At 30.8% G+C, this 12,590-nt stretch overlaps 1 protein-coding gene across 1 annotated transcript; it reads left to right on the top strand.

Annotated features, from left to right (window-relative positions):
* The first annotated feature begins 2,307 nt into the window (after window positions 1–2,307).
* Window positions 2,308–2,802, top strand: LOC150036132 (basic form of pathogenesis-related protein 1-like). Its single transcript, XM_090313573.1, has one exon. The coding sequence runs from the start codon at window positions 2,308–2,310 to the stop codon at window positions 2,800–2,802; it is 495 nt and encodes a 164-aa protein (XP_090169699.1).
* Window positions 2,803–12,590: the final 9,788 nt, after the last annotated feature.

Raw genomic sequence — 12,590 nt, 5'->3', positions numbered from 1 at the left:
ATATTTTAGGGACTTTTTTAAATATAAAAAATATTTACACTTTAAAACAAAAAATTTCAAAACTATTTTGAAACTTGCTATAAAGTGGAAATGTTTTTGGGATTTTTCAATTTATCAAAATTTTCCTATATTTTATAGTGTAAATTTGTGAACAAAATTAACTTAGCCATTTTTATTTTACCATTCACACAATATTGATCAATTACCAGAAATTTAGGGATCGGAGTAGGGTTTCAAAATTTTGGAGGAAGTACAACGTCTGAGGAGTAGGGTTTCAAAATTTTGGCCCGTTGAGTTTTGCTAATAAATAACAAACACACTCCAGCTGAAAATTATTTTTTAAATATTTATTTATTTTTATCAAATTTATTGTCACTTTTATCAGCTTTTTTACTTTTTATTTTTTTGTTAGGAGAAAGCAGAGATTCAAATGGGGCTTGTCTGTGTTTTTATAGGAAGGAGAGAGAAAGAAAGAGAGGTGGTTTCTGGGGTTTGCTGCTGCAGGGAATGAGTAAGGGAAGAAAAAGGCAAAGATGGAGGATTATTATTCAACTAGGGATTCTTTTTAAATTATTTATTTAAATTTTGGAAACTTCAACTTATACTTATATGTATTTGTTTTTTTTATTTATTAATAATAATAAAGTATTTTTAATCCTTTCAAAATCACTCTTACGTTACTTTTACTATTAAGAGGCAGATGAGACCATAAGATTATAATAACTATCTTTGTTACAGTAAATACTATTTCAAAATAACTATCTCTTATTAACTTTCTAATCTATAAAGTTGGCAGCTAAAAGTAAAATAGTAGTTGTGAAAATATTAAAGATGAACTAAATAAATGAAGGTCTAATCATCCCATTAGAATAAATTTGAACTAAGTTTGAAAAATTAGAAAATATAATACAATTCGAACTCAAAAAAAAATAAGGCTGGATTAGTGATAATAATGACCTTTTGACCATACCCTTTGTCTAAAAAATAATCACATACTTTTTTTCTTCAAATAATAATAATAATAATAATATATTTTCAAAAGTTGCATTTTAGTCTTCAATTATCATATTTATTGTTTCAAAACTAATCTCGAATGAGAAATTCTTTAGAATTTCAAATAGAAATCGAAATCCATAATGACGTAGTGATGACCTTAATTAATACGGTGGTCTAAATTTTGGTTCTAGATCGATATTACATCATTTCATCTATCGATTTTGTCCAACATTCTGAAGAATTTCTACTCATTGATATATTTTAAGGAAAAATACATATTTCTTTCCTCAATTTTGAAATAGTTTCAAAATGTTACATTTTTAGTCCTCAAGTTTTGACTTTAGTTTTGAAATCCCTAACTAGGTTTCAAAATGTTACAATTTTACCACTGAGATTTAAGTTTTGTTTCGATTTGGTCTCTATATTTCAAGACTTATACTTTTAACCTCAATTTTTCATTAAATGCTCATTTTTAGTTATTGGCATTGATGTCTATTAATTAATTTAAAATAATTATGAAGTGAATTTAAAATTTAATACAGATAAAGATAGTAAAACTTAACTAATTGTAATTCTTTGTATTCTTTTAAATTAAGTAATAAACATTAACACCAAATACAAAAAGTAAGTAGCTAGTAAAAAATCGAGGTTAAAAATGTAAATCTTGAAACGTATGGATCAAATAAAAACAAATTTCAAATCTCAAGAGTAAAATCGTTACATTTTGAAACCTAAATCAAACTCTGTCCAGCTTTCTTGCTGGAAATCCCGCTCTCTCCACTCTCGCTCTCAAATTTTCTCTTCCGTCTCGCTCTCTCCAGCTTTCTCGCTCTCGCTCCCGCTCCCGCTCTCGCTCTCGCTCCCGCTCGCTGCTTAAGGCTTTTCATCGTAAGGGCTCTCGCTCCCGCTCCCGCCCGCTCGCGCTCGCTCCAGGTCTCGCTAAGTAGCCCTCTTTACTTGTACTTTTGAAACATTTTGCTATAAAGTATAAATATTTTTGGGATTTTTTTATTTATAATTTTTCTTTTATATTTTTATAGCGTAAAATTATCAATCACTTTAATTTTACAAAGAAAGATTTAGCCATTTTTATTTTACCATCCACACAATATTGATCAATTAGCATAAATTTAGGGAATTTCAATGTACCTCCACTTTTATCTCTTGTTGTATTTACATCCCAACAAAACAACTCACTGAAATAGAACCAAATGATTTGATCCTCTTGGTATAAATACCCTAAACAAAACACAAATCTTCTCGACCAATCCTTCAACTAATCTTCCTTTAGAAAAAGCCACAAATCTTAAAATGGCATCTTCTATCATCTCTCTCTTTGCATTTTGTTGTGTGGGATTATCCCTAATCTTAGCTCCAATATCTCCCACGGTTGCGAAAAGCAGCCCTCAGGACTTCGTCGATGCCCACAATGCCATTCGTGCTGAGTATGGTGTCGGGCCGGTCACTTGGAACAAAACTTTGGCAGAATATGCTCAAAAATACGCGGAAACTAGGATCGCTACCTGCGAGATGGAGCATTCTATGGGACCTTATGGTGAAAACTTGGCCGAAGCATTCGAGACGACAACAGCAGAATTGACCGTGAACTATTGGGCAAGTGAGAAGAAGTTTTACAACCACCAAGCAAACAAGTGCGTCGAGGAAGAGTGTGGCCATTTCCTTCAAGTCGTGTGGAAGGACACGACATCGATTGGTTGCGCGGAAGTTAAATGCAACAACAACTATATTTTCACCATTTGCAACTATTATCCTCCCGGCGGCTATCCTGACCAACTTCCTTACTAAACTTGCAAATTAAATGATCACAAAATAACAGGGGTCAAGCCCGTAGTGAATTTTGTATTACTTTTTATCAAGACCATAATTTTTTCCAGGTTATGATCTTGAATTGTTTTATAATCTGTGATGCTAGCTTGATACATTGGTATTGTATGTATAACACAAATATTTTTTGAATTATTTATTAAATATTTTCAATTGAATTCTAAAATGTTGTTCTTTCAAGTTGCTTTACCTTCGTTTCATTTTAAATTTAGACTTCTATTTAGGATAGAATCCAAAATGAAAAGAATTATGGAGAAACATCTTCTATTTAGTGCTTTGACATTTTGCTTGATTTTAAGGGACGATGGAGAACAACCTCTATTTATAGGTGTCAGAAGAAAATATTAGATGTTCCTAATTAATGACCTAGGATATACTTCTCTAGAAAATTAAATAAACTTTTCATACTCCTAGAACCAATGCTTTGTTCATTGCGTTGTTTACTTTTTCTTTGATATTTTGAGTTTTGATTGATTAATTAAGTTAGAGCTTGCATTTTTCACTTTTTCATTTGATATTGTATATTCTTTCTATAAACATATCAGTGTACTTTGATGTTTGATATTTTTAGGTTTGATATTACAACTACCTTGGCTTTTTATTTGTCATTTATGATTTTCTGCTACAATGTATTAACTTAGGGTTTAGAAGCTACTATCATCAATTAGAAAATATCAGTGGCTATCATTGATAATGTCTAACACTGATAGAATATATGTGATTGCTATCATTTTTTATTTGTTCATTATTTTTTATTGATATCCATTGAAAGACATGTCTAGTTTTAGACTGTTATCAATGATATTGATAGATTTATATTTGCTTTTGATTGATATTAGAACTATTGATATTGTTATTCAAGAATTTTTGTTTTGCTTTTGCATGAATTTTAAAACATGGCTATTCCAATAGTTTTTTTTCATAGTGGAATATGGAATGAAAAACACTATTATGTGAATTACAAATTTACTGGAGTTTTAGTAGATGATCTAATGATTTTTGAAGATTTTATGGGTTTAATAGTTAAGGAGATTTGTTTGGATGTGTCTACTTCTTCTATAGAACTTTCAGTTTTATTAGTTTTTTTATGAATGAGGTTCAAAATGTAGTTCAAATTCGTGAAGATAAGGATATAGCTTGGTTTTTGGCTTTAGTTAAGGAACACAAAATACGACATCCTTTGGTTGCTCATGCCAGTAGTTCATGTTTGGAAGTGCCTTCTAATGTTGTTTCTAGTGGAGCTGAGAATTATTTGTCTACTGTTCCTTCTTCTAAACCTATGATTGATGATGGTGATTTTCAAGTGATTATGCATATACATATTGCACGTGATTTGAAAGAAAAAGATATGTTTGCTAGTAAAGAGGTTTTATCAAATTGTTTTTACTTGATAGAGGTTAAGAAGAATTTTGAATTTAAGACTATAACGTCAAATTCAAGAGTAATTGTGTTTCAATGTGTTCAAGATGGTTGTCAATGGTATGTGAGGGCATCCCGTTGCAAGCGGAGTGTTTTGTGGATGCTTAGGAAGTTTATTGATATTCATGTGTTCTATAAAAAGTATTCAAACTTGTCATAGGCAAGCTTCTTCGTCCTTAATAGCTAAATGTTTAAGAATTGATTTAGATTTAGTTCTTCTCATACCTCAACTCCTAGTGATATTGTGAATAAAGTCCGCAAGGAATTTAGAGTAACTATTAGCTATTATAAAGCATAGAGGGCAAAAGAGCAAATAATGAAGTCTATGAAAGGCGATGAACGTGAATCATATGCGTTGATTCCAAAGTTTTTGATGAAGTTAGGAGAAAAAAATCTAGGTTTCTTGTTTCTGACTTATTATATGATCTATCAATGATAGCTTCTATCCCTGGTTGGAGTCTATCACTGATAACATGAAAATAATGGAAGCTATTGGTGATGGACTGCAACCAGTGATAGAAGCTATTGGTAGTAGGCATCAATCAATTATATACCTTTTATAATCTAGCTTAGTTATTTATTTTCTTCTTTTAGGTACATTCACTGCCTATGAAGCTGACATAAATGGACATTTTAAGTATTGTTATATGGCTATTGGAGCATTAATTGAGGGTTAGAAACATTGTAGGCCTAATATATCAGTTGATGGGACGTTCTTGAAATGTAAATATGTTGAAACTCTTTTGACGGCTTCAACAATTGACGGTAACAATCAGATTTTTTCTTTTGCTTTTAGTATTGTTGACTCTAAAAATGATGCATCCTGGAGATGGTTTTTTGAGAATTTAAAGAAAAGTTTTGGTGAACGAGATTGATTAGTCATTATTTCTGATTGGCATTTTAGCATTCTAAAAGGTGTTATGAATGTTTTTCCAAATGTTGAGTATTGTATTTGTCTACGACACCTTTTGCAAAATATGAAGTTGATTTATAAGGATTCTTTAATTGATGACATATATTATAGTTGTGCAAAAGCTTATACAATTGATAAGTTCGAGTTTTATATGAAATGGATGGAATCAATATATCCTACAATTCGGGAATATCTCAGTAAAGTTGGTTTTGAGAAGTGGACATGTGCGCATTCTAGGAGAAGAAGGTATAATATGATGACTACTAATATTTCAAAGTACTTGAATAATATTTTGAAAGAGTCTAGGGAGTTCCCTGTTGCATCATTACTTGATTATATTAGAGAAATACTTCAAAATTGGTTTTATGAAAAAAATCAATCAACATTATGCATGAAGACTGTTTTGACTAGTTGGGCCGAGTCTGAGTTGCGAGAGCAACACAGTCAGTCAAGAAGCTTCAAGATACAAATACCTTAAGTATTAGAAAATATCATTAATAATATGTTATCAGTGATAGCTTCTGTCATTGATAACATGTTATAAGTGATAGAAGCTATCACTGATAGTTTGTGTTTTCATTGATATTTTTTGTTTTCACTGATAGCTTGAAAATATTTAATCCTATTAACAATGAAGAATATAAAGTAGTTGACGGAGACAATCACTTTTTGGTAAATTTGGCCTATAAATCGTGAAATTGTCGTGTTTGGGATTTGTTGGAGATTTCTTGTGCTCATGCTTGCGTTGTTATTCGTTGGCTAAATTTAGATATATATGCTTTTGTGTCAGACTACTATTTTTCAAATACATTGTTATCATAGGATCAGTTTATCCTATTGGAAATCATTCTGATTGGAGATCTATTGATGTTGGTGTGAATGTATTACCTCGAATAGTTAAACGTTCGACTGGACGACCACGTAAACAATGAATATTATCAATCGGTGAAAAGAAAAGGAGCTCGAAGTGCAGTCAATGTCATTGTCGTGGCCATAATTGTAGGACATGCAAATTACCACCAGTTGTTTAATGAAGAAGCTTGTTTTGTAATTGTGTTTGTCATCAATTTATCAATGATAGTGAGACAGCCGATGTTTTTCACCAATTTATCAATTAGATTGTAGTTGTTGCTTGTTGTCATCAATTTAATCATTAGATAGTGAGACAATTTGTTATTGATGTTTGTCATCAATATATTAGAGACCTTGTTACTAATGCTTTGTCAGTGGAAAGAACTTTGTTGTTGATATATCCATTCTTTAGTCAATATGATGCTTTTATTTATGAAACTTTCGTTTTCCTTTAGCCACAACAATTGAAAGAAATGTTATCAAGCTATCTGTAATAGCTTCTGTCACAATTAATACAATGAATTCAAAAGCATCAAAACTTCTTTTGTTAAATAACTGTACTAAAACATAAGCATTTTTGCAGAAAATCCATCAATGATAGATTCTATCACTGATAACATGTTTATTACTGATACCATACTATCAGTGATAGAAGCTGTGCAACTTGTGTTTAAAGTTTGATCAACCCAACAACCTGTTGTTAAATAGCTCCAAAATAGCTTCTGTCAGCAATTAATACAATGAGTTCAAAAGCATCAAAACTTCTTTTGTTAAATAACTATACTAAAAGATAAGCATTTTTACAGAAAATCCATCAATAATAGATTCTATCACTGATAGCATGTCTGTTACTGATATCATACTATCAGTGATAGAAGCTGTGCAACTTGTGTTTAAAGTTTGATCAACCCAACAACCTATTGTTAAATAGCTCCAAAATAGCTTCTATCAGCAATTAATACAATGAATTCAAAAGCATCAAAACTTCTTTTGTTAAATAACTATACTAAAAGATAACATTTTTGTAGAAAACTTGTGTTTAAAGTTTGATCAACCCAACAACCTGTTGAAGAACACTAAAATATATTGAAAGTTGCAACTATAGCAATCATATTTACAAAGGATTCATATTGATTCAATCTAACTATCATTGATCTTGTAAAATAACAATGTAATTTCCAAAAGCATAACAATCACTGTTTATTGTCCAAAATAATTTCCAATCTAATTTCGAATCTAACTATCACTGATCTTGTAAAATAACAATCTAATTTTCAAAAGCATAACAATCACTATCTAACTATCACAGAAGCCTATCTATTTGAAAAAAAAAAAAAAGCAATCATCATTGTCAAACAGAAGTCTATCTATTGTCAATAAACAAGTCTATCTATTGTCAATCAAAGTTGTCATATTTTTTGAGATCAAAGCTTGGAGTGTCGTCATTCCACCTTGGAGAATGCCTTGTAGCTTTGCTTGGAGACACCTTGGTAGACACATTTGGAGAGACCTTTTTTTCTTTCTTTTTCTTTTTGCGTTCTCCAAAATTTTCTTGGTTGGTTTCACTTGTCTTTTTGGTCTCTTGTTGTCCTCCATATTTTCGACGACAACCTTTGGTCTATATTTTTTTGGACTCTTTTTAAGAGTCTTTTTAATAACCTAAAATCATGAAATCAAATATAACATGACATCTATCAATGTGCTATCAGTATCAGTCAAGTAAATAAAGCTTCCTATTATTTATACTATCACTGATAACAAACTATCAATGATAGCATGTTATCACTGATAATTGGTTATCAGTGATTTCAGATATCACTGATAGCATGCTAATCTTATAATTAAAATCATCAATCAATCAATACTTACCTTCTTTTTCGTCATATCTTCTTTATCTACATTCTTTTCCTCTTCTTTATCTTTATCCCTTTTTTCTTCTTGATCTTCCTCTTCATCTTCAGGATCATCTTGCAATTATTCTTGCTGGTCATTCTCTTGAACACCCTTTTCTTGAGCCTCCTTGTCCTTAGCAGTTTAAACTTCAGCCTGCATGCATATATCATTTATGTTATTGTACTTCTTTACAGAAAAAGAAAATCATAAGTTTAACCTCTAGAACTTCCAAACTTGCATCTAAAAGCTTCAAACTAGATGATGGTGCTTTGTTCTTCTCAAGAGATTCTTGAGATAACTTTTCACCACCTTCTTCTTTTTGTGGAAGTTTATCACTGATAGCTTCTTTCATGTGGCCCAATTTGTCAAGAATCTCCTTGCGCTTTTCATGGATGTCCTTTTTAATATCTTCTTGTCCTCTTTTTAATTATTCAATTCCTTCTTGTAATGATGCAATTCTTCTCCCAGTTGACATTTGTTTTCCTTCTTTTTCTTTTTCAATATCCATCTCCTTTGTTTCCAACTCCGCAAAATAACCATAATAATTTGATTGTAATTCTTGTTCAGTTGGAACCAATGAAGCAACAGTAAACTAAAAGTTTAATAAAGATGTTAGTGATACAACATGTTTATAGAAACAATCACTGATTTCAAGCTATCATAGATTGCTTCTATCTACAATAACATGCTATCAATGATAGAAGATATCACAATAGTTACAAATGACTGATAGAAGTTATCACTGATAGTGGTATCTTCTATGTCATAAAAGTTGAAACATCAGTTATAGATTCTATCATTTGATAGTATGATAATAATATATATAAATAAAGGAAATAATAATGATAAAAGACTTACACCAGTGGCTTTGAAAAAATTGTTGTTGATGTGTTGCCAATCATTAGGTTCTTGAGATTCCCATTGAGTAAGTCTAGGTCCATCACTTTTTATTCTTCGTGGAAATCCAATAGTGGGATTGGATAATCTTGGTATAATTTCAAAAGCCCAATATACCAAAGCAAGTGGAAGTCATTGGATGAAAATGGAAGATGGCTTATTGATGACAACCTTCTTAAAAAACTCTACAGGTAGTTCAAAGGAAACCCTACCCCATGGATAAGATCTAAACTTTTCTTCATCATCCAACATTTTTAGATGCTTCCAACTTACTTTGTTATGTCCTTGTGTAGGAATTAGGAAGCTTTCTAGAAAATACAAGTGTGCAAGTTTGACCTTTATATCAATGAGTATATTGGCATCAGAATCTAACAAATTAAAAGTAGGTTAGAGCTCTCTTCTTATAATTTTCGTATTTGTCTTGAAAAAGAAGTTCCTAATTGTGCTATCTATTGATTCATGTTCACTATAGATACCATCTATAGGGTAATCATCACAATTTAAACCTGTTACTAAACAAAAATCCTTGAGGTCGAATTCTGAAATATGTTCTTCTAAATTAAAGGCGAAGATATTTTGTTTGGTAGTTTTGTATTGCCTTCTAATTAGGTGTGATATGAGTTGGTTGGTTACCCTTTTCATTTTAATATCTAAGAAGTGCCCAAAAGGACATTTTCTAAATAGTTGGAGTGATGACTCATCTAATTTTCCTATGTTAGACAGGACTTCTAAACTTTTGAAGGCGTTGACTTTTAATGGGTTTGTCCATTCACTTTCTAGAACAATTAATACATTTTCCTGTATATATAAAAATAAACTAAATGTAAGAAAAAAGCAACCACAAATCTATATAAATTTATAAAATATCATTAGATTGTGGACCTTGATCTTCTTGTGTTTTTTTCCAGATGTTGATCCTTCCAATGATTTTCTATTTCCTTTCTCCATTTATCCTAAAAACAAATATGTGGAACCATTAAATTCATATCATTGATAGTATCCTATTAGAGATATCACTTAAAGATTCTATCAATTACATTCTCCTATTATTATACTCTAGTGATACTATCAGTGATAGATACTATAAGTGATAGCAATAAAAGAGTATCACTGATAGCAATAATTGTGATAGATAGTTTTCCTATAAATAAACAATCATCAAATCACAGTACAGGAAACTAAATTAGCATCAATGATAGTTTGTTGATAGATAAATCCATTAACAAACTATCAATGAACTGTCAACATATTCCCTGAAGCATCAGTGATAACTTCTAACACTAAGAAATAACTAAATTAGCATAATATTCACTGAAACATCAGCAAATCACAATCAAACAAAGTACAATAAACTTCACATAATTAGCAATCAAACACAACCAACAATAAACTCTTAATATATTCACCGAAAAATTAGCAAATCTCAATCAGCATATCAACAAATATTAAGAAATAAACTTCACATTCTATCAACAAACTATCAATGAATTATCCACAAATTCCTTGAAGCATCAGTGATAACTTCTATCACTAATAAATGATCAAATTAGCATAGTATTCACCGAAACATCAACAAATCACAACGAAACACAGTACAATAATCTACACATAATTAGCAATCAAACACAGTCAACAATAAACTATCAACATATTCCTCGAAAAATCAGCAAATCACAATCAACATATCAACAACTATCAATAACTATCAACAAACAATCTTCACATAATCAACATTTTTATGACTATTAGTCTATGATGACTACGCTGTGATGACTACACTGTGATGGCTACACTGTGAATAAAATGCATAATAAAACACTGAATGACACACCTAAAAAAGATGGAGAATGCATGTAGTCCTAATTTGAAATAACTATTTATCTTCTTATATAAACTGTCAATAGAAGAAGAATGAAGGCCTACGTTTTCAAATTTTTGCTATCAGCGATGAAGAGATGAAGAAAGGAAAAAAGAAGAAACGAAGAAATGAAGAAGAACAAAAAACCTTTTGAAGTTTGGAACGAAATCGATGAGGAAGAAGACGGCACTGTCGGAGAGGAAGAAGACGACACTGTCGAAATCGAAAGGTTGGAAGTGTTTTCCGGAAAGAATTGTTTTCCGCAGTTTTCCACGGAAGAAGATGAAGGGTTGAAATAAGGTTGGCCAAATAGTTTTATATGGGCCATGTCCATTTTAGTCTTTTCCTTTTTCTGGGCCTAAATCTTTAATATAAAAAATCTATATTTGCAAAACTTTTATCTTCTTACATAAACTCTAATATTTATTATAAAATGACTATTCATGCAACTCCCCCAAAAAGATACATTCAAACAAACCAGAGTATTTGTATAAAGAGAGTTAGAGTAAAGCTCCAACCATAAATCATGCCGGTGGTTTTTTGAATTATCATGCCGGTGTCGTCAACCATAATTCAATAAAATTCAGTGTCGTCAGCTATGGTGGAATTTCCGACTAAGGGTGCGCCAGCATGGGTCTCGGTTGAGATCGATTGAAGTTCATTTTTTCCCTCCAAATCATGTCGGTGGTTTTCGGAATTATCTCCATGGTTATTATATTAAAATTTATTATTAATAATTAATTGATAATAAATTTAAAATCTAGTTTTTAAAATTGATATTGAAATTAAAATCTAGTTTTTTTTTTTAGGTTTGATAATTTATTAAATTTATATCTAGTTTTTAAATTGGTACTTTTGTGGATTTAAAATCTAGATTATCAATCAATGATTTTGTGAATTTTAATCTAATGTTTGATTGATTCAATTTCAAAATTAGATTGATCATATTATGAATTCAGGTTCAATCACGTCGTGGATTCAAGATTAGTTAATCATGTTGTGGATTCAAGATTGATTGATAATGTTGTAAATTTAAATTTGATTGATGATATTTGGTGATATTCACATGTTTAAATTGCTTTTATTGTATTATATATATGCAATTATTAAGTGAATATTGGTAAAGACTATTTGATGTTCTTCCTCCTTTATTTTTGTACAATAATATTGTTATATTATCGTGTCTTATGTTTTAGATTGGATTGGTCAAAATAATATGTTACCAAAGTAGCCTCTGTTATCTAGATTAATTTAATTTTAAAATATAAGATGTGCATATTAATGAATTTATGCAGATAATTATCTGCCAAAAGAAAGATAATTATTTGGCAAAATTGTGGGTATGCATGTGGTCATAAGTATGTGACAATTATAAGGATTGCTCATGTGAAAAATAGTCGGTCCAAAGAAAGGCTAGTTCTTTTACAGAGTAAATTGTCAGTACTTTGATTACTACGTTGAGAGTACCATTTATGGTTGGTGTTTTTTGCCCAAGGGCTGGACATCAATGTTGTGTTAGGTATCTTGTTAAAGGGGCCCACCACATATGTGAAATTATCTTGTTAAAGTAATACATACAAACATTTGTGGTCCATTCCCTACGCCCTCTTGGAATGGACAACAATATTTTATTACGTTCATAGACAACTATTCAAGATATAGGTACCTATATTTAACTCATGAGAAATATCAATCTTTAAACGTTTTCAAGTCTTTCAAAGCTGAAGTTGAACTTCAACTTGGAAAGAAAATTAAGACTGTCAAATCTGATCGTGATGGTGAATATTACGGTAGATATGATGGATCAGGTGAACAACGTCCTGTGCCCTTTGTTAAATACCTAGAGAAATGTGGAATCGTTCCCCAATACACTATGTCAGGCAAACCCAACATGAATGGTGTGGGTTTTAGCTACTG

Source organism: Benincasa hispida, chromosome 5 (assembly GCF_027475165.1).
Source record: "Benincasa hispida cultivar pf3 chromosome 5, pf3_genome.v1.1, whole genome shotgun sequence".
In the NCBI taxonomy this organism is placed as follows: domain Eukaryota; kingdom Viridiplantae; phylum Streptophyta; class Magnoliopsida; order Cucurbitales; family Cucurbitaceae; genus Benincasa; species Benincasa hispida.
Note: the sequence above shows the minus strand (reverse complement) of the source record. Positions and strands in the feature narration are given on the sequence as shown.